Source organism: Myotis yumanensis, unplaced genomic scaffold, assembly GCF_028538775.1.
Source record: "Myotis yumanensis isolate MYYU_CA2020_CCGP unplaced genomic scaffold, mMyoYum1.0.hap1 SCAF_15, whole genome shotgun sequence".
NCBI classification, from domain to species: domain Eukaryota; kingdom Metazoa; phylum Chordata; class Mammalia; order Chiroptera; family Vespertilionidae; genus Myotis; species Myotis yumanensis.
Window position 1 is genome coordinate 18298899 of NW_027223766.1, and position 20559 is coordinate 18319457.

Consider the following 20559-nt stretch of genomic DNA (forward strand, 5'->3'; position numbering starts at 1 on the left):
ATAGCTTTTATTAACTGCATTTAGTGTACTCATAGTTATAAACCTACTGTTGTCCCCCTCTGTATATTCTCATATGCAACTAATTTTCTCCGTCTCCTCGTCTTTACCATAGTTCAAGCTTCATCAACATTCACCTAGATTATTTCCTACTTGTCTCTATGCCTCCATACAACCCATTCCTATAGAGGAGCCAGCATGATCTTTCAAAACCTCAATCAGGTGAAGTCATCCAACTGTTTAAAGCTTCCAATAACTTCTCATCGATGTGAGAAGAAAATCTAACCTCCTTTCACATTTCCAAAAGTAAAGGACTTCACAAGTGATCATATTGGTCCCTGTTTAAGCCTCTGACCTTATGCCTGGCCACACCCCCTTCCACCCTGGTCATTTTTTGGCTGCAGGGCCTCAGCTGCTCCTTCTACCTGGATGCTTCCCCACTCCAGTGTAAATGAAGAGTTCAACTTGCCATTCAGCATACACTTTCTCAGGGAGGCTTTCTCTAGCCTCCCAGTCTAAAGTTACCATCCGGGCACTTCCTGCCATGCCTCCCTATTTTGATTTTTTCGTAACTCCTTTCAATATTTGATTTCCCTCCTTTGAAGATATTTATTTACTTCCTTGCTGCTTCCCCCACTCAAACATAAGTGCCACAAGAGGTGCTTTTGCTGCCATATTCCTGGGCCCAAGAACAGTGTTTGACATATAAAAGGTGCTCAATAAAGTATGTCAAATAAATGAAACAATTGATCAATTTAAAATAGCCGATGTTCCCTATATTTTCTGATTAATGGCTCTGTTCCCTCTGTTGAGAGAAAAGGGAAAGAAGAACTACAGTGTAATTTTAAAATCTGACTTCAGAATTAGGTGGCTGAGATTCAAATCCCAACTCTATCTTTTGCTAGTAGGTTAGATATCATTCTTTAAGCCTCAGTTATTACAATTGAAAAATGAGATTTGCAAAGATCAAATGAGGGGATAGATTTACAGGCATTTAAAACCACTAGAATGTTATGTAAAAGTTATCATTTCAATTAGCTGGAACATGAATAAGTAGAGAAAATATCAGAAACTGAATTAATTTGACATTTAAACAATCTCTATACTAATAATAGAGGAATATACAAATTGTCCAGGATGCCATCACAGTAACAGTAATGACCAAACAGCAGGCTGCATGGGGCAACAAGGCTGGCAGGGGGGTTAGTGAGGGGCGACCAAACGACTGAACAGCAGGCCCAGTGGGACATCCAGGCCGACAGGGCGGGCAGTAAGGGGCAACCAGGCAAGCAGAGGGGAGCAGTTAGGAGTGACCAGGCCGGCGGCGGGGGTACATTTGGGAGCAACCAGGCTGGTGAGGGGGGGGGGGGGGCAGTTGGGGGCCACCAGGCCGGCAGGGGGGAGGCAGTTAGGGGCGATCAGGCCAGCAGGCAGAGGCGGTTAGGGGTGATCAGACTGGCAGGCAGGTGAGCCGTTAGGAGCCAGAGGTCCTGGATTGTAAGAGGGATGTCCCGGATCAGAGAGGGTGCAGGCTGGGCTTAGGGGACACCCTCATGCATGAATTTCGTGCATCAGGCCTCTAGTAATTTAAATAATACTCACATGTGAAATGTATACATAGAATGTTTACCTTTTTGTAACTGGATATTCTCTGAGAGATGTGCTCAACTTTTTCACTGCAGATGGCACTGAATTTACTCTGAAGTTCAGTAGGAATCACTTCATTCAATGAGTTAAGGCTGGTGCAGTTTTGTACAAAATGATCATCACTTTTAGCTAAGGCTTCGAGAATCTGTAGTGACACACAGACACACATGCAAAATGCAGAACAGAACAGGAAAATAAAAGCTTCAAAATTAGCCAAGTAAAATGTTCACAATTCCACAACACAGGTGACTTCCCAATGCTCTTGTGGTGGCTGCCTAGGATTTCTATGTTCACCCAAGCCCTGGCAGTAGAGTGACGGGCCTGTGTGTCTGGTATCTCATTCTTTGCCTTCTGTTGACTATAAAAGGCTCCCTGAAGGAGGTGAGTGGACTTCTAAGACGCCTCGCTCAATAAATCAATACACTGATGTGGGAACACAATGCTTATATGTTACTCAGAACATTTTTTTCAATTTTATAGAACAATAAAAACTAATGAAATCCAAAAGAGTAGCCTCCTTACTTTCCCAGTACAAAGTGTGCATTTAACAAATGTTTGCTGAAGGACTGAATAAATAAGAGGTTATCTTGCTAAAATAACAATCAATGCTACCTGCAGTGTCTGTGCTCTGATAACAGCATCAGATAAAAGCGTCCTATTTATGTATTCAATTTGTAAACCCTTTTGGCTATTTGAATCAATGGTAAGGCAGTGTGCGTGTGTCTGTGTGCACGTGTCTATGAGTGTGTGTATGAGTGTATGCACACACACATGTTCACACAAATACATACACACCCTAGATCCCTGAGAATTTCCTATGAATTAAGAATTGTCATATTTATATGTAGCATTTTTTATTGTTTAACGATCACAGGACTGATTATAACCTTACCTAACATTTTTAAATAATTTGTGAGAAATGTATACATGGTATATTTATCTGAACTGCCTCACCACCTCCACTTCCCTTTCTTGCAGAATATAAAGTGTGAGTTATTTACTTATTCCACTAATTATTATGGAATGTGAGTTACTAATCTAGAAATTTGAGGGGTTTTTACTACCTTTAATTTTCTTTTCTTCTTGTGTGCAGGGGAAATACGTAAGTGTACTAACTTACACAGCTTTCATATATAAAATAACCCATGTAATTTTGCAAATTTGAAATAGGAAATGAGATAAAATAATTACAATAACTTGATCACAAATTCTTACATGGATCCTCTTTAATAGTACAATGCAGTAGGGAAAGGGTTGCATTTTAAAAATATAGATCTTATATCAATAGATAAATAGAGTGGTAAATGTGATCAGAATGATGGCATTTTTTTAAAAAGTAGACTTTCAGAATATAAAACAGAAACATAATTATTTTTAAAATGGTGAATTTATATTTCTGTAATTATTTTCTCTAACTAATATTTAAAAAAAATATATGCTACAGCCCTGGCCGGGTAACTCAGCTGGTAGAAGTGTCATCCTGTACAACAAATGGTAGGGCACATACCTAGGTTGTGGGTTTGATCCCCAGTTGGGGCTTGTACAGGAAGCAACCAATCAATGTTATTCATTCTCTCTCTCTCTCTCTCTCTCTCTCTCTCTCTTTTTCCCTTTCTCTCTCTCTCAAAAGCAATAAAAACATGTCCTTGAGGGAAGGATTAAAAAAACTCATGCTATAAATATTTTAAGTCTATCTTGATTACACATAAGTGAAACAAGAATTGAAATGAAGAAATAAAGGTAGTGAAGCTATTTGACATATTACTTACTTGTAATACCTGAATCCTCACAGGGTGATATAAAAATCCTAAAGTTCTAACCTGTGGAAAGTCCCATAGGAGTTTGATAGATCTCCCTTGTAGAGGATCATGAAAAGCAAGCACAGGATCACCTCTCACTTCCTACATGATTTATCCATTAGGATGAACACTTGCTTCCTCCCTGTCTTGCTGCAGGCTAAGGACTACGGATAATATCCCTCACTACCAAGAATTATATAAATGTCTGAGGATCTATTCGTAAATCATCTCTAAGTTTTGTGAAACTTTATGAAATAAGGTTGAGACTTGCAGGATTTGAAATCTCGTATCATGTATTTCATGACTTCAAATACTCCTCCGAGAATTATGTACATTTTAAAAAAGCACCACCTGGCGTGAAAATCATCTTAAAACATACACATGATACTGAATTAACAAACACAGCAAACTTACAAAATGCAGAGAAGACTGCCAAAGCAACTAACACTCCCCTGGGCTAGAGTCCCATCTAACTTCCCACTGTGCTCCAACAAGTATCAATAAAAAGGAAGACTGTACACATACTGAGTAATGGGGGGTGGGGAGGAGCAGAAGCTGAAAGGAAACGCATACAGCTCTTTACACGTTTTAAGATGGGGGTGGGGAGGGTTTCAGTTGCTTTATCTAGAGCACAATCCCTTGTTCCCAGGATGGCCCTTACCTTTGCAGTGAGGCTGAAGAAACCTTTGGGCTCGATCATCTTCTCCACCACGTTGCACTTGATCCCAGCGGTGCTGTCATACTCATACACAACCCCGTACTCCAGGTGCACATTATCCACCGTCAGACTCACATGCTCCTTCTTCCCATCAATGATGGCCATGGTGTTGAACTTGTCAATTACCTCTGGAATAAAGACAATTTTAATTCAGCAAATTCATGAAGGGTCTGTTAGCCTTTTCAAATAATTTGAGTCTCTTTGAATAATTTTTAAGGAGTTCTTTAAAGGATGCCTAAGTTTAATGTGCTAATGAAGTATATACCCTTGTTAACATTTTTTAAAAGAAGAACATTTTTTTTTAGAAATATGCTTGAGTTATCCAAATCTCACTACTCTATCTTTACATATCCATTTTGATCTATGGACCATATGTACGCCTATTTACACCACTATAAACGTTATACACACAATTTTATATTTTCTCATTAAAAGCATGCATAGATTAAAGTCAGCATTCTTGAAACTGCCTTAAACATTGGATGAATATTTTCTGAAAGCAGAAAAAAAAACACATAAGGCCATATTGACGAAGCAGAAAGGAGATGCAGTAATCATTTTTTCAGCAGAGAGTGTCTGAATTCTCCCAAATAGCATTTTCCAGAGAGCTCATTGAGAAAATTTCTCATCATTCACTATACTAACATTTCCATTTGGAACATCTTCTTATAGGTTTTGAACTAAAATCAGTCAGCTGATAAAACAGCAACAACAACAACAAAAACACTTAATTCTCAAGTGAGAAACCTAACAGTAAATATTAAGTAAGCAAAATAAAATGAGTTTATTTAAAATAATTCTAGAAATAGTGAAAATAGCAAAAATAATTAAATCCCAGCGTAGCTAGGAATCGATTTCCAGAGCATCTCATCAACCCTCTCTACCTTTCACTGAGACAGAATAATGATTAGCAGCAATTAACTCTAAATGAGAAAAAAAAAAAAGCTTCAGGATGAAGTCCTGAGATTCATCTTCATTTAAAAAAATGAGAACTGATTTATCATAACAGTCTTGCTGCACCAGGAGGTCGAGCATTTCTAATACTGCCCATGAAATGAGTGGCTCCTACCAATGGCCTTCCAGGAGTGGGGAGAAACAGCTTCTCCTAAGTTCCCCCATACGAGCAGTGTGTCTAGGGAATTCTCCACCTGTGCTGGTTTGCAAAAAACTAAAACTACAATAAAAATTTAGGGACACCCACCAAATATATGAGTGGAAAGATGCCAGGAAAGTGGAAGAGAGGATGCAAGAACTTCGGGGAAAACTTTTGAAACAATAACTCAGAGCATTTGTCAGTTGCCTCAGCCCCCTTCACCTTTGGCAAAGAAGCTACTGAATATAGCAATCTGCTGGCGTGCTTCACCGAGAAAAGAGGTGATAGGAGTCCTTGTCAACAGGTCTCTCTTTCTCTCGTTTGCACAATAGCTTGCTTCTTTCATTACTATCAGTGCTTCAATATAGTAAAAGTTACTTGAATCAAGAAATTATTTTCAAAAGAACTATGGACCTTCTAAACCAGGGCTTCTGGGATATAAGTGTGCATGCAGATCAGATTTATTAACTTGGAGATTCTGAGTCAGTAGATCTAGGGTTGGCTGAGATTCTGGGACTCTCTCTTGCTCCAGGTTCTGCTGCTACTGGTCTGCAAACCACATTAGAGTAGTAAGGTCTAAACAACATCTAAACTCAAAACAAGGAAACACATTCTAACTGAGATTGAATCCTCATTCTACCATGTACTAACTTGGGCAACTCCCTTAGCCTCCATTTCTTCTCCTATAAAATGAGGATGGTGATAATCACACCTTATGAGATCTTCTCTTTTGATGACTTTATGAGATAATTTATGTAAAAGACTTAATAAAGTGACTAACAAAGTGTAGTAGCTATTCCACATTAGCTAGAACAGCGGTTCTCAACCTGTGGGTCGCAACCCCTTTGGGGGTCGAACGACCCTTTCACATGGGTTGCCTAAGACCATCGGAAAACACATATATAATTACATATTGTTTTTGTGATTAATCACTATGCTTTAATTATGTTCAATTTGTAACAATGAATTGTTACAAATGAAACATGAGGAACTGTATTAAAGGGTCGCGGCATTAGGAAGGTTGAGAACCACTGAGCTAGAAGCTATTATTACTTATGCATTTGACATGACATCTATTAGTAACAATTACTTAAGAAAGTGGCTTGAATGGGGAATGGGCAAAAAGGTGAAGGGGATTAAGAGGTACAAATTTATAGTTATAACATAAATTAGTCACAGAGATATAATGTACAGCATAAAGAATATAGTCAATAATATAATAACTTCATATAGTGATAGATGGCTCCTAGACTTCTCATGATGATCACTTCATAAGATATATAAATATCAAATAACTATGTTGGACATCTGAAACTAATGCACTATTATATGTCAACTGTAATTTAAAAGAGCTGTACATTCCCAAATGAAAAATATAAGTGGCTTGAACATATCAGATTTTCAATAATTAGCACATTGAAAAAGAATACTATGAACAAATAGTGAGAAAAGAAGGAACCCACCTTCTACTTTGCAATCAAAAGAATCCCCTGCTTCATCTCCGGGGGGTTTGGTGTTAGACTTTTGAAGGTCTTCTTGGGCGCTCTCGAGGCTGTTATAAACCCACTGTATGGAATCTTGCTGGAAATGAGGAAGGGAAAAAACCTCAGCGGCATTAGTGCTTCCTAAACATGCGTATCCATTTCATAAGCCTGCTTCAGAAGGAGCGCTGACAAGCTTATTTTTCCTTCTGGTTTGTTTAAAAATAATAAATTTTGAAAAAGAAAATCAACATCAGAAACTAATAGAATGTCAAAGCCAACTATCGTTGTTTAACAAGCTGACCTTTTAAAGCTTGAAATTTTATCTCCCAAAAGTATGTTTTTGAGTAAGATATACTCCCCAAATGTCTTACTTAAATGCCTCAATTATATCTTAAAATGAACTATAAATTACATTTTTGAATAAATAAATGTTAGATGAACAGTTTTCCAAAAGATCAAGCATCTACACCCTTTTAGTGCTCTCCCTTTAAGTGCTCTCCTAACAATCACATATATTTTAATACACTTAATGTTTTTTGAATCAAACCAATAAAAAAATTGGAAGACCATCTTTCATCTCATTAGGTTCTGAAGTAATGTAACTATCTTTTAATCCTCCTATGTCATAAATCATCCTGTATCTTAATTGAAATAGCAGTTCCAATCTTATTTAGATAAATGAGAGAGAGAAAAAGTGACTACCAAGCAAATGCTTTTAGGGTTGCATTACTCTAAGTTTATACTTTTCCGAGGTAAGATGATAAATTGAATTGCACTACTGAAGTGTGATATAATTTGTATTACCCACTTTTCTCTTGTTTATTAACTTCACAATTATGTTTAATTATGATATTGTTATGCATCACTAAAATGCTAACATTTGATCATTCAAATACATCTTGGTGACCTGTTGTGGCCTCCAATGACCCACATCCCCAAGAATCTACACCTTTATGTGACTCCTCCTACACTGACTCTGGGTGTGATCATGTGATCTGATTTTTCCAAAGGGATAGAGCAAGCATGATGTAAATAGAGAGTTGATCGACTGTAATATCCCCTCTTGAAACCCAGACACCATGAAGAAGGGAAATCTTGCTAAAGACTGGAAAGGGAGGCCATGTGGAAGAGTCTGGAGAGAGATTAGCAGCAGCGGAACTGCAGTGCCCAGTCAGTCCCAGCATAATGCAGACGTGCCAGTGCCCTCACAGGCACTGACACCCAATCAGCCCGCAGAATCAAGGGAAATAATCAATCACTACTGTTTAAGCTACCGAGTGGTGGGACAGTCTGTTTTGTGGCAATGAACACCCGATGTTATTCATTTTGTAAATTTTTCTGTCCATTTATTATTTTTCTCAATCATTTTATTGATCAACAATACCTCTCCAAGAAGGCAGGCTGGGAAAATAAAAAGGAGTAAAACCAAAATCCACTTAGCTACTTATTAAAATTCTGATAGAAGGGGAAAGATTTGATAATTTCAGAAATGTCCTTTAAAAAAATTCATTCAGTAATATAGTTCAATAAATATTGAACTACTTACGATGAACCAGAATAACCTATGCATAAATGTGTGAATTCTAATTTGCTATGCTAATTTGACCTATTGGTAAGTAAAATTGATGAGCTATTTTCTTGTATGTGCAGTATTTTGCAGGGTGTTGGGCCTGAACTATGAGAAAATAGCCATTTATCCTTCTGATTTGGACACAAAGTTTTATTCCCCAATCCAGAAAACAGTGCTTCAGTGTATATGACAGAAAAAAATTCGAAGCCTCTCGTGTGAAGATTTTTTGCATTTAAAATTCTTTTGCATTTAGTGGATTAAACTGAATTTTCTCTTTTAGTCCAATATGCACTTGTACCTCATGAGATAATAAGCTTTGCTTATAAATTAGGATTGTAATTTTATTTTTTCTATACACTTGAAATTTGGACCAGAGGATAGTGCTGACAATTTTAAATAATGACAAGTACTTTCTTTTCTGAGCTAAATTCAATTGGCTAAATTAATATATCCAAAAATTCAACTGCAGACCCCATAATACCCACAAGTTTTTGTTTTTCACAAAATTCTAATAGTGAACATTGTAAGCATTTATAATTCATATCTACAGACACAGAATGACCATCCTATATTCTCAAGCAAATACAAGGGTCAGGAAAACAGTTTAAACCTTTGGATCTCAATTTGATAAATTTAAAAACTCAAATCTCAGGGCATTTTTTAAACAGGTGATAATACCGCAACAATGAAATGTAACGTTAAGCACAATCGATCATCACTCATTATTTTGACAAAGCAATCATGATGAGATTTACAATGCTGTGCTTAAATGTGAACCCAGAAGTGGAAACCACAAACATCTCTGGCACTTCCTGTGCTGTCCCTGGGGTTTCCATGCACGTTCGCGATTAGATCTGGATAAGCTGAGAGGCAGCGTACCTTGGTTGGTCTCCTGTACTTCCTGCAGGCCGTGACATGTGCAATGACGCTGGCGTGTGTCTCTTTGCTGACATTGATCCCATTGACTTTGATGATACACTGCCCAGGGTGAAGACCGGCTGCTGCGGCCACCGTTCCTTTAAGTACAAATGGAAAATTGTCAGAAAGTCATTTTAGATTTGTTTTTATCACATATGCAATAAGGAAAGCAATGAAAAAATATAATAAACATCTAGCTAGTGTGTTTTTGATAATTTGGTTCTGATAGCAATGCCCTCTCAACATGTTTCTGCTATTTACAGGGCATTCAAACTGTAACAGTATTTTCCCACCTCCCTATGAATTAGTTTGAAGGGATATTGTAAAGTAACTTTTTTAATGCTAATCAGTTATTTTCCCTTTAAAATGTCTAGTCAATCTAATTTTCTGAATATGCATGTATAATAGCAAAATGAGAAAGCCAGTATCATGCCTTATTTATCTTTCTTTTGTTTACAAAAATCTCTAAAAATTAAAATAGAATTCACTTTCATTTTAAAAATGCCAACAATTAAAAGAAATTCTTAAGAAATCAAATCAAACCAATTAGCAAGTGGACTGGATTTGCTAAGAAAAATAAGTTCAGGAACCAGAGAACTGAAGAATAAAATTAATCAGATAACATCAACTGCCCATCACTTATTTGCATAGACATAGATTTAAGTATGGAAGTGGCATATCCTAACCAGTGAGTTAAGATTTTCAGAACCTTCCAATCATTATTATTTGATATTCAAAGCAACATTAACAAAGCAATGAATATAACTAAGATAAATAACTACAAAACTTATTATAAGTATGTTAGAAGAGCCTTTCTTTATAAGCAATTTCCCTCATGAAAGAATTAATAAAAATCCTGAAGAACATAATTTATATTCAAGAATTGTCCTCACTAAAATTCACTCCCAGAAATTTTAAGTGCTTTTCCTGGACTGAACTGATTCTTGCTGGAGTGAGGGACATTCCCAACAGAAAGAACAGCCTGAAAACAGGCACTGTGTCAAGAAATAACCTAGAGCCCTAACCGGTTTGGCTCAGTGGATAGAGCGTTGGCCTGCGGACTCAAGGGTCCCAGGTTCGATTCCCGTCAAGGGCATGTACCTTGGTTGCAGGCACATCCCCAGTAGGGAGTGTGCAGGAGGCAGCTGATTGATGTTTCTAACTCTCTATCCCTCTCCCTTCCTCTCTGTAAAAAAAATCAATAAAATATATTTTTTTTTAAAAAAAAGAAATAACATGGACATTCAGGAACATATTAGCAGTTGGGAGTGTGAACTTAGAATAGAAAGGATCCTGGAGAGCAGAGCAGAGCCAGGTTGGGAAGTTCTGGGTGCTTTGCATGAAGTCCTAAGTCTGAACCTTACTATATATGGACGAGAAAAACATTTAAGAATTTTAAGCACAGAAGTGACATGATCCCCCCCCAATGGAACATGGGTTATTAGAAAAATAAGTCAAAAATCAAAATCACAGCATCTGCTGAAGTTTTCCAGGTTGGAACTAAGGTAGCATTAGCCATAGAGGGGAGAATGAGGTCACGTATTTGATGTGTGATGATGGAGTTTGTGGAGAGGCTACAGTATCCAAGATCACTCTTGTACCTTTGGACTCAGTGGCTGAGAAGATGGAGTCACTTAAATAAAGAGAGAATACAGAAGGTAAAGCAGCTTTAGAGAATGAACAAGTTCTTTTGGGGAGAATGCTGAGCTTTAAGGTGTCCCAAGGCCATTATGTATATAATAAACAATTGGATCTGGGCGATAGTACACAGGAAAGAGATCTAGGCTGGAGACAGAAATGCAGAAATCCCTGGCAAAGAGGATCAACATGATTGTTTATGGAGAACAAGCAAAAAGAGAATAAAATATAAACCAAGTTTTTAGTCACTAAAATCATTTAATTTAAAATGCATTTTATAGTTTAATAAAATGCATGGCCATTAGCCATTTTATTAAGCTATAAAATGCATGGCTTATAGGAATTCTTGAAGTAATCATATGGCAACAGGCTATAAAACACACAGATCATTTTTAAACCTGAAAACTCACATCTTTGAATTAATGACAAAAAGGTAATTACTTACTGTCACAAAAAAAGACAAATAGATGCCCTAAAATCATCATATCCTCCGGCTAAACTGAAGCATGCAGAAAATTGATTTCAGGAGGCATCATTCGTTATTAACTTTTTAACAGAGATACATATGCCCTACAATTTTTAAATGTTTTTTAAAAATATCATTTTAAGAATATACTACTATTGAGTTAATACAGTAAAATATGATGAGAAAATTCATAACATGATTATGTACATTATAAACATATTCTTGTTTAGTGAAGAATGGCAAACATGCTGGAAAGCTGTTCACCACGCAGAATAGCTTTCTCACCTCTTCCCACCGCATGCACAACCGATGGGCCATATCCCCGGATCTGGAATCCAAGTCCGTCGGCTGAATCTGGGATTTTCACTGTCCTAAGATCAATCCGAAAATAGGGTAAGACGACTTTAAAACACCACAATTGGTGAAAACAATAGTTGTCCAAACTTTTATTTATTCTTTCCATAAATTCATATTGAGGGTCGACCCTGTGAAAAACACTGGGTTCCAAACCCTCGAGGGAAGCAGGCACGGAGCAGGCACACATAGCAGGTTTCTCACTTGACACAGGCATTGCAAGAACAACCTGAGTAAGGACAGGCTCTGGCCTCAGACACTCCTTGCTCTGAATCCACTTTTAGTGACTTTTAGTCACTTGATAGTTGGATAACTTGAATGAACTCCTTAACTTCTCTGAGTCTGAGTTTCCAGAAAGATGATGGTGTTAAAACTTACTTTGCAATGTGTCGGTGGAGATTAAAAGAGATATCAGTGGCCAATTGCCCTACGTTGTGCCATGAGCTACGTAGGTATTTAACAAAACGGAAGCTTCCCCCTTGACACTGGTGCACACTGTGAAATTTCTTTGCTAACATTAACATAAAAGAAACAGAGTTAATACATTCCTACCTGTTGGGAGCTCCATCAGAAAACAACAAAGAGCCAGTTATAAAGAACAGATGCATCAAACACCACATCAAAGCAAGTTAAGAACATGATTAACGTTAGTACTTATTCAGTGGGATTTTTTTTTCATTATTTAGAGAATACTTTATTAGTTTCTGTAATCAAACCCATGTAGATTAAGACCTTACATATTTAATACAGTGTGTTACCCCTGTACAAATGGAAAAAATTATGTTGAACGTTTCTAGACCAATATGGCTGTTAATTTCTGTACAATGCCAACCCAACACAGTACAACTGGGATAGTTTTTCCAAAGTTGACAGCACAGCTAAAGTTTCCAAAAATTCAAATTATATATATATATATATATATAGAGAGAGAGAGAGAGAGAGAGAGAGAGAGACCAATAGCAGTATGTTATGCATCAATAGCAGCAACAGCTTTTTCCAGGTTCTGCAGTCATCGGATTTTAAAAGAATAATACAACAAAAGGTAAACCTGCTTAAGTCAAAAGAAATTTTCAATGAATCCACACGGAAAAGAAGATGAAGGGTTGAAAATAAACTCGAGTAAGCTGACATGGCACACCAGGGAGGGATGTCCGATTTGGCACTAACAAATCAGCTACTCCTTAGAAGGAAGCCAGAAATCAGATAGTGACGACGAAAAGCAGAGAACAGGAGATAAGATGAAACCTCATAATAAAAACGAGTATAATAAATTGCGGCAGAGAGCACAGACAAATGAATACGATGCAATAAATTTTGATGGATAGCCCTTGATGCTCAAGAAACAAGTGTTTGCCAAAAGCTGCTGAATGAATCATGAAATAAATGCAGCAGTACTTCAAGGGCACATTAAACAGTCTCAGGTCTTATTTGTAATTTATGAAATAGCTGTTGGAGCAGTTTGAGCACCATGGTGCCTAGAACACTTGGGAAAGCCAGATAGTGCATTTAGACCTGAAGGCGGGGGCTGGCACTGCCACCTAAAATATAACCCAGGCAGGCATTCAGACATTCGGCGACAGAAATGCACATTGCCTGTTCCAGGGAATCTGAAAGGATTATCATACATTAGGATATACCATAGGAAGTGATCTGCATATTGGTGGGATGGAGGTCAAAGAATGAATTTATCCTTTATCCTTAATTAGATAATTTTTTGGTTTATAAAACTGTATCTGTTTCCTTTTAACAAAAACTCGTCACTAGAGTCTATCAAATATAAACTTAAAAATAGAAAATAACTGAGGGGGGGGAGGAAGGGGAATAAATACATTTCCTGAGCATGAAATAAAAAACTCATACTTCTATATATTACCAATGAGAGCTCACTTTGTCTGAAATAACTTAGAGCTTTCAGGCCATGATGAATTATTGTTCTTTAGGATTGTGCAGAATTCTTGGTGGCCTCTCAATCCTTCCTAAGCAAGGTCTTCTATCCTAATATGGCTATGGAAGGCTGACCCAACTCTAATCTTCTAGAAGATGATTATACTTTTCTTAACAAAATTTGTACAAAACACTATAAGATGCATTTGGTCATAATTTGGGGACCCCCTTCATAAAATGATCTTTGGAAAATGTTTACTGGTGGAAACACTATGTTGCCTATTCAAGAAAGAATTAAATTTATACAAGAAGGATGCTCTATTAACTGTAGAAAACATGTGCCTAAATTACCTTCTACAAAGCCTGCTGGAAAATTCCTTGTGTTATCTTTTGTAAAATGCACCTAGACTCGAAAGAAAAATTCTGTTGTATTTACCTCTCACATTTTTGCTTTTTTCCCCCAAACAGGATACTTCATAAATTGTAAGTAGCTATTGCAAAAAAATATGAGAGTGATTTATAGGAGTCATATATTAGAATAAGGACATAAAGGAACGGTTATAAATTTTGAACAAATTAAAAAGAAAAAATGAGTACTCCATCCTCAAAACAGTTTTAAAATACAATGCAAAATATGCCTCGATGTAAAAAGAAGCAATGCAAAAATGAAATGAGAGAAAAAAGCATCACAGATCAGATCACTGGAGTATATATTATGGGCTGAACATGTCACTAAGTTCTTACAAACCTAGATTTATTTAAGTGTTCTTAGCAGCTCTGTAATATAGTCACTCCTATCATCCCCACTTTTTTATGGATGAGGATGTTGAAGCAACACAATTAGCAAACAAGTGGTGGATGAGAGGCTTGATCCTGGACCAGAAACATCAGGGTTCCAGTTGCTGTGCAACAAACACTGAGGGAAGAATCAGAAGATCCATGTTCCAACCCTGCTCATCTAGCAACTACTTCTAGGACTAGGGATTTGCCCTATCTATTTAGTTTTCAAGCTGGTGACTTCAATGACCTCTACCTGTTGAAATGTTTGTGATCAGTGGACCAGTATTTGTAGGGCTAAATTAGGGATCAAGGGCCCATGAGTAAAGCTTAGGAATGCTACTCCTTTATTCCTTTCCTGTTAAATGTCCTCAAAATGTCCACAGGTAGGCAACTAGGTTAACCTTATCCTAGGTGTGTTGGATAAAGGGGGAGCACTAGATCATAACTAGTTTTAGAGAAAGATGACATTGTTATGGTTATCTGCTGCTCTCCAGCACAAAGTCCCTCTAAATGAGTAACTTTAATGAGGCCCACTCTTTCGGACCCCTTAGTAAGCTGTTGGTAGAAACATCTACCTTGATGACTTAGCACCACAGAATGTAGCCTACTACACTGCACTACAACTCTTAAGATAAACAGTGCACCCAACTTTGCTGAATATATATTAAGGCAGGAAAGAACACTCCATTATATATATTTAGAATCTTTCTATAAGTAGTTAAAGTAAATCATTCTGTTTTTGAAGTGGTAACCCTCATTTATCTTAAAATTCATGAAGTTGCTTATCACTATTGATAAATAATATAATAAGTATTAAACAGTAATTTTGACAAAATCATAGTATGTACCATAACACATTTGTGGAAAGCACTTTATATGCATTATTTCTGTTACCTCATTGGATAAACAAGTGAAAACCTGATAAGGGAAAGCAAGATCATCAATGATTTAGAGAAGAAAAGCCAATGTCTCCCAACTATATTCACCATATCTTAATTTTTGTAAAAAAAAAAAAAAAAAAAAAAGATCATAAAGCATATCTGATTTTATAAATATGTGATTATGCATATGTCTGTCGGGATTTGTAAAATTCAACTAACACTGAATTTCAAAAAAATAATAATGGTTATTTATGGGTGGTATGATTATAAGAAAAATTCTTTGGAGAGTCTGTACTCTAAATTTCCTATGATAAACATGAGTTTTTTCTAATCATAGGCAGATAGATAGGACCTATTTCTAGGTAAACACCAGCATAGGATTGTCTTTCTCTTAGTTTGGATCCCATACCCTAACAGTGTTTGATAATAAATGGTTTCGAGTTAACTTATAGCCCCTGAAATTCTTAGGGCTGAACATAGAGGAATGCAATTCTTTATTATCAAGTGTTCTATTATTTTTTCTTCACTCATAGTCAGACTCAACCCAAACTAGACCAGGAAAATTTAGACATTAAAAGGAAATTATTATTTCTGCTGAAACTACATGATTCAAGTAGCAAGCATTTTGTCATCATAAGCAATGTAGTTTTCCCCATCATTTAAAGACCAATCTTAGTGATGTTCGGTGAGGTTTCAATATTCCAAGCAATGAGAAGCTTAATTCTAGACATTTGCTTAGTTAATTTTTCTATTTTATTCATCTATGCATAATTTTTTTTAAAATCCCACACAAATCATACAACTTACTCCCTTGGCTTTGTGCTCACAAGAACTCTTAGAGGTTTTCTGCTGTTTAAGCAGGATTTCAGGAAGCAATCCACTTCATTGAAAGGTCTCATAAAAACTAGGTCACCGTTAATAGCAAAAATCTTTTTTCCAACTTCCATGCCAGCCATCTATGAGAGAAATAGAAAAAAAAGGAGTCAAATTATATTTTAATAAGGGAACTATTTATTTCCCAGAATTAGAATCTGAAAAGGTCTAGAACTTATAGATTTTGATATTTTAACATATCTGCAATATTTTTATACAATTTCACAAAATAAAACTGTGGGAGAAGTGACAGAATTATTCTCTCTGACCTAGTTTTAAATTTGATCACCCATTTTTACCTCCCTCCATGATTTAACATTGTATGCCTCCTGTGATCCTTTCTTCTGCTCTATTTTATAATCCCTTTTTTTATTTCACCCTTTTAACTATAGTCAAAACCCAAGTTAATTTTTTTACTGTATTTCCATGGATAACCAATTATCCATGAGTTTCAATCTCAACATAGACATCAATGACAACCACATAGGCATCATTAGCCTGAGAAAGGATAGGAGAGAGAAATGGCCTAGAATCCAAGGAAGTGTGCTCCAACAAGTACAGGCTATAAAATGCTGAAAAGATGACAAAGAAGACATAATCCCAAACTTCCTGGTGCAGCCACTGTTGAAAACAGTATGGAATTTCCTCAAAAAATTAAAAATGGAACTGCCATTTGACCCAGGAATCCCACTTCTGAAAATATATTCCTAAGATTCCCTAAACACCAATCAGAAAGAATATATGCACCCCTATGTTCATAGCAGCGTTATTTTACAATAGCCAAGATCTGGAAACAGCCCAAGTGCCCATCAGCAGATGAATGGACAAAAAAGATGTGGTATGTTTATACAACAGAATACTAGTCAGCTGTAAAAATGAAGAATGTGTTACCCTTTGTGACAGCATGAATGGACCTAGAGAATATTAGAATATTATGCTGAGTGAAATAAGCCAGTCAGAGAAAGACAAATATCACATGATCTAACTTATATGTGGAATCAAATGAACCTAATAAACTGACTGGCAAACAAAATAGGCCCAGAGGCATGAATGCATGGAACAGGCTGATATATCTCAGAGTAGAGGGCGGGTGATGGGAAGAGATTAACCAAAGAACTAATATACATATATGCATAACCAATGGACACAGATAATAGTGTGGTGAAGGCCTGGGATGGGACAGGAGCTGGGATGAGGGGGGTTAAGAGGGGAATTGAGGGACATTTGTAATACTGTCAACAATAAAATAAACAAACAAACAAATAAATAGCCATTATCTCTCCATGCCAACAAGGCTGCTCTTCTTAACCAAATCTACTGCCTGTAAACTATATGCTCTGTGAGTTATCAGATAAAGGATGAGAACCCTGGAGAAGACTTTTATCAGAGGCATAGGCAGATGAAGCTCTAGAAACATCCTCTGAAATAGACTGGGAGAAACATTTGCTTCTCACAGGAAATTAGCGAAAATAGTCATTTGCTGGCTGGGCTCACTAACAGAGTATAAGTTGGCCAGAGTTATTTGATTTGATAGTAGTGTGCATTAAGCTTTGTCTTGCATGAGACACCTTGGACGTTATCAGATGAGAGGATGGGTGACAGTTTACTACTAACTTTAAACAGATTCTAAGTTAAAAGCTGTTTCATTCATTATCACATTCTCTATTAAAGATTTAAATATTGAGACGTTTGCTGGGGGATTAACCATCCTATAAGCTAGGCAGCAAGGTGAGCATACGTTAACTTTGATAAACTTGGTATATAGCACTGGAAAGTAGGTTTCATGAGGATAGGAAAAATTGTCTATTTTGTTCATTGCTGTATTCCCAGAGCCCAGAACACTGCCTAGCACACAATAGGTACCAAATGGATATTTGTGAATGAATGACTGAATAAATGATCAGGAGATTTCTTGGTTTAAAAGGCTGGTGAGGTGAGAGAACATCAGTCAACATTAACCCAATGAGAAAATAGGTCAAAGTGTGTGCTTTACTGATGGAAGTTGTATTTATATGACAGTCAACAGACACAGGAAAATAGAAGACACAGCCTTTGAATTAATGGAAGAACCATCTGACATGCATAACAGTCCCACCCTACACAGTCCCCACAGGGTTCTGGGCTAGAATCCATGAACAGGGAAGTCCCAGGGGCATGGAATGAGCCATTTGGCCCCCCAGGAGCTCAAGTTCACAGCTGTAGATATTTTCAATACCTCCTGCAACTACACCTGAGTACCCAGATGTGACTCCTCTCACAGATCCCGACAGTATTTGATAGAACCTCAGAATAAGGGTATTCAGAAACATTTTCAATAGGATAGTAAAAGACTGAATTCAATTAGTTTAGAAATTTTATATTTATTATATATGTCATGCGCAACAACTTAAAATAACAATGCTAATTTACATTACCTCGGCATTGGAACCCTTTTCTACCAACTTAATTATTGGAACTTTATTTTTGTCTTCTAACCCAAAACCATAGCTGCCTTCATTGGATTTAATCTGAAATGTAAAATATTAACATTATTAATAAAGCAAGTAGGAAAAGAATTTTTAAATCAAACAGAAATAAATAATATGCATCAAACATGTTTATGTAATCTCCTGCTAATATCTAATCAAGAAGAAAACTTATGTAACATATTAATAAACTTACCAATAATGATTTAGCTATCACATTTTCCACAACTTTTAAATCATGTTTCATAAGTCGATGTTTCATATTGGATCCTTCCATTTCTTCATCCGCAAAAAAACGGAAAAGGAGAGGTTCGTCTTTGAATTCACTTTTTTCAAGGACTAATGAAACAGAGATTCAAATTGTTTCAATTAATCCCAAAATCAAATTCTTTGTCCAAAGTGATAGACATTCAGTAAAGCAATAACTGTACCATGACCTCAATTTTATACTCCTTGAACAAGTTACACTCGCTAATATCCATAATATTTTTTTCTATTTCTTTCTACAATTTCAAGCCAATGTTTCTTTTAAATTAGTTACCTAAGGGATTTTGAATTTTTAATATTTTGTCAATGTTACCTTTTTTTTATACTTAACCAAGTCTTTCACTTTCCAGATTAAAGCCTAAATTTAAATAAAAGATTATATTGAATAAAAAATGTATGCAATCCAAAACATAGAAAACTACAGTGTTTTAAATTTGTAGTAAACATTTTAAGTATGATTTTAATATCCTGCACAATTCTGGGAAAATTCAAATGGATTAAGTGTTGTTTTTATGTTGTGAGCAATTCCCATTGTGCTCACTTTGTTCTAACACTTGAAACCAGAAATATGTCTTCTGGGTGAAATGTGATTTTAGTTTCCATTAATTCTTAGCTCATTTCTGTTTCAAAGCATTATTCTCAAATAACCTTATTTATGCAAAGCCCAGTTTTTTCTCTTTCGTCTGAACAGTAATATTTTCCCCCAAATCCCTAAGATTCCTGGATACAAGAATTATGTTTTATAAGCTTTTTAAAAAGGCTAAATATCAATAGGAAGAATCTGTATTCAGCAAGATCCTGACAGCAGTCAAATGTGTTGAAAGAGAAATCTTTTCCACTTCTATTAATCTTTCGGTAGTACCTTGAAGAGTTCTTTGTTGGGACAGGTTGATTCATTGAGCCAGGGAGCTAAAGGGGAGGCAGTGTCCCCACAGCACAGTAGAAAGTTAATGCTTGATGCTGAGACAGACATGCATTTAAATTCCAGGTCTGAGATTGAACTTATGTGTAACATTGGACAAGTTACCTCTACTCTTTGAACTTCAACTTCCTCATTAAACCTTAGTGATATTATACAAAACTAAAATGAGGCAATGCATGTAAATAACTTGACATAGAGTAAGAAATAAAAAATGATAGCTATTTTATTATTTTTACAGAGTTCCAAATAGTAATGATTGACCGGATGTATGCACGTATTGTTCTTTGGATGAGAGACTGGCTGGTAATGTGAGTTAACAAGTGAAACTATTGACCACAAATTAAAAAGTAACACAGTCACAGCTGACAATAGAAATGAGAATATAAGTGAGATCGAGTTAGGTCTTGCCTACATGACATAAGCAGTTTCTCAAAACACACATGGTGTTTTGCTACTGTTTTCCTCCCCAAAATAGTCTGTCTAAAAGGAGTGAGAGAAGAAAACATCAGGAAGGCCACACATGCACTGACCTGATTGTGCTTTACTGACAGAGGCTTTTGTAGGAAAAATGTTCGCTGTAACTAAGCATTTAAAAATAAGTGTTGAGATCCAATTACTGCTTGTTTCTACCTTGATATTATAGTTTTAATTCCCTATAACGATGCCATTTCTTCCATTCAATGGTTTGCTCTTCAAGGATTAATAAGTCTATATCACAACTGACATAGTGCTCTAGAGATAGTGGAATGTAATAGAATTCTCAAAGGATATACAATATCCAAGGATGCTCTCAAAATTGCTAA

The 20559-nt window shown here is 36.3% G+C and overlaps 1 protein-coding gene across 2 annotated transcripts in view; it reads right to left on the reverse strand.

The window, feature by feature from the left end:
• PREX2 (phosphatidylinositol-3,4,5-trisphosphate dependent Rac exchange factor 2) overlaps positions 1-20559 on the reverse strand; it is a 226555-nt gene that overhangs the window by 99888 nt on the left and 106108 nt on the right. Inside the window, exons 16-23 of one of the 2 annotated variants that reach the window (XM_070391971.1) lie at positions 18764-18846; positions 18517-18609; positions 16037-16185; positions 11616-11701; positions 9188-9324; positions 6718-6835; positions 4105-4289; positions 1628-1789 (exon numbers count right to left, since the gene is read on the reverse strand). In XM_070391971.1, coding sequence (XP_070248072.1) covers positions 1628-1789; positions 4105-4289; positions 6718-6835; positions 9188-9324; positions 11616-11701; positions 16037-16185; positions 18517-18609; positions 18764-18846 — 1013 coding nt within the window. Of the gene's footprint in view, positions 1-1627; positions 1790-4104; positions 4290-6717; positions 6836-9187; positions 9325-11615; positions 11702-16036; positions 16186-18516; positions 18610-18763; positions 18907-20559 lie in introns of both variants that reach the window. The other variant, XM_070391970.1, reaches the window with a different exon arrangement.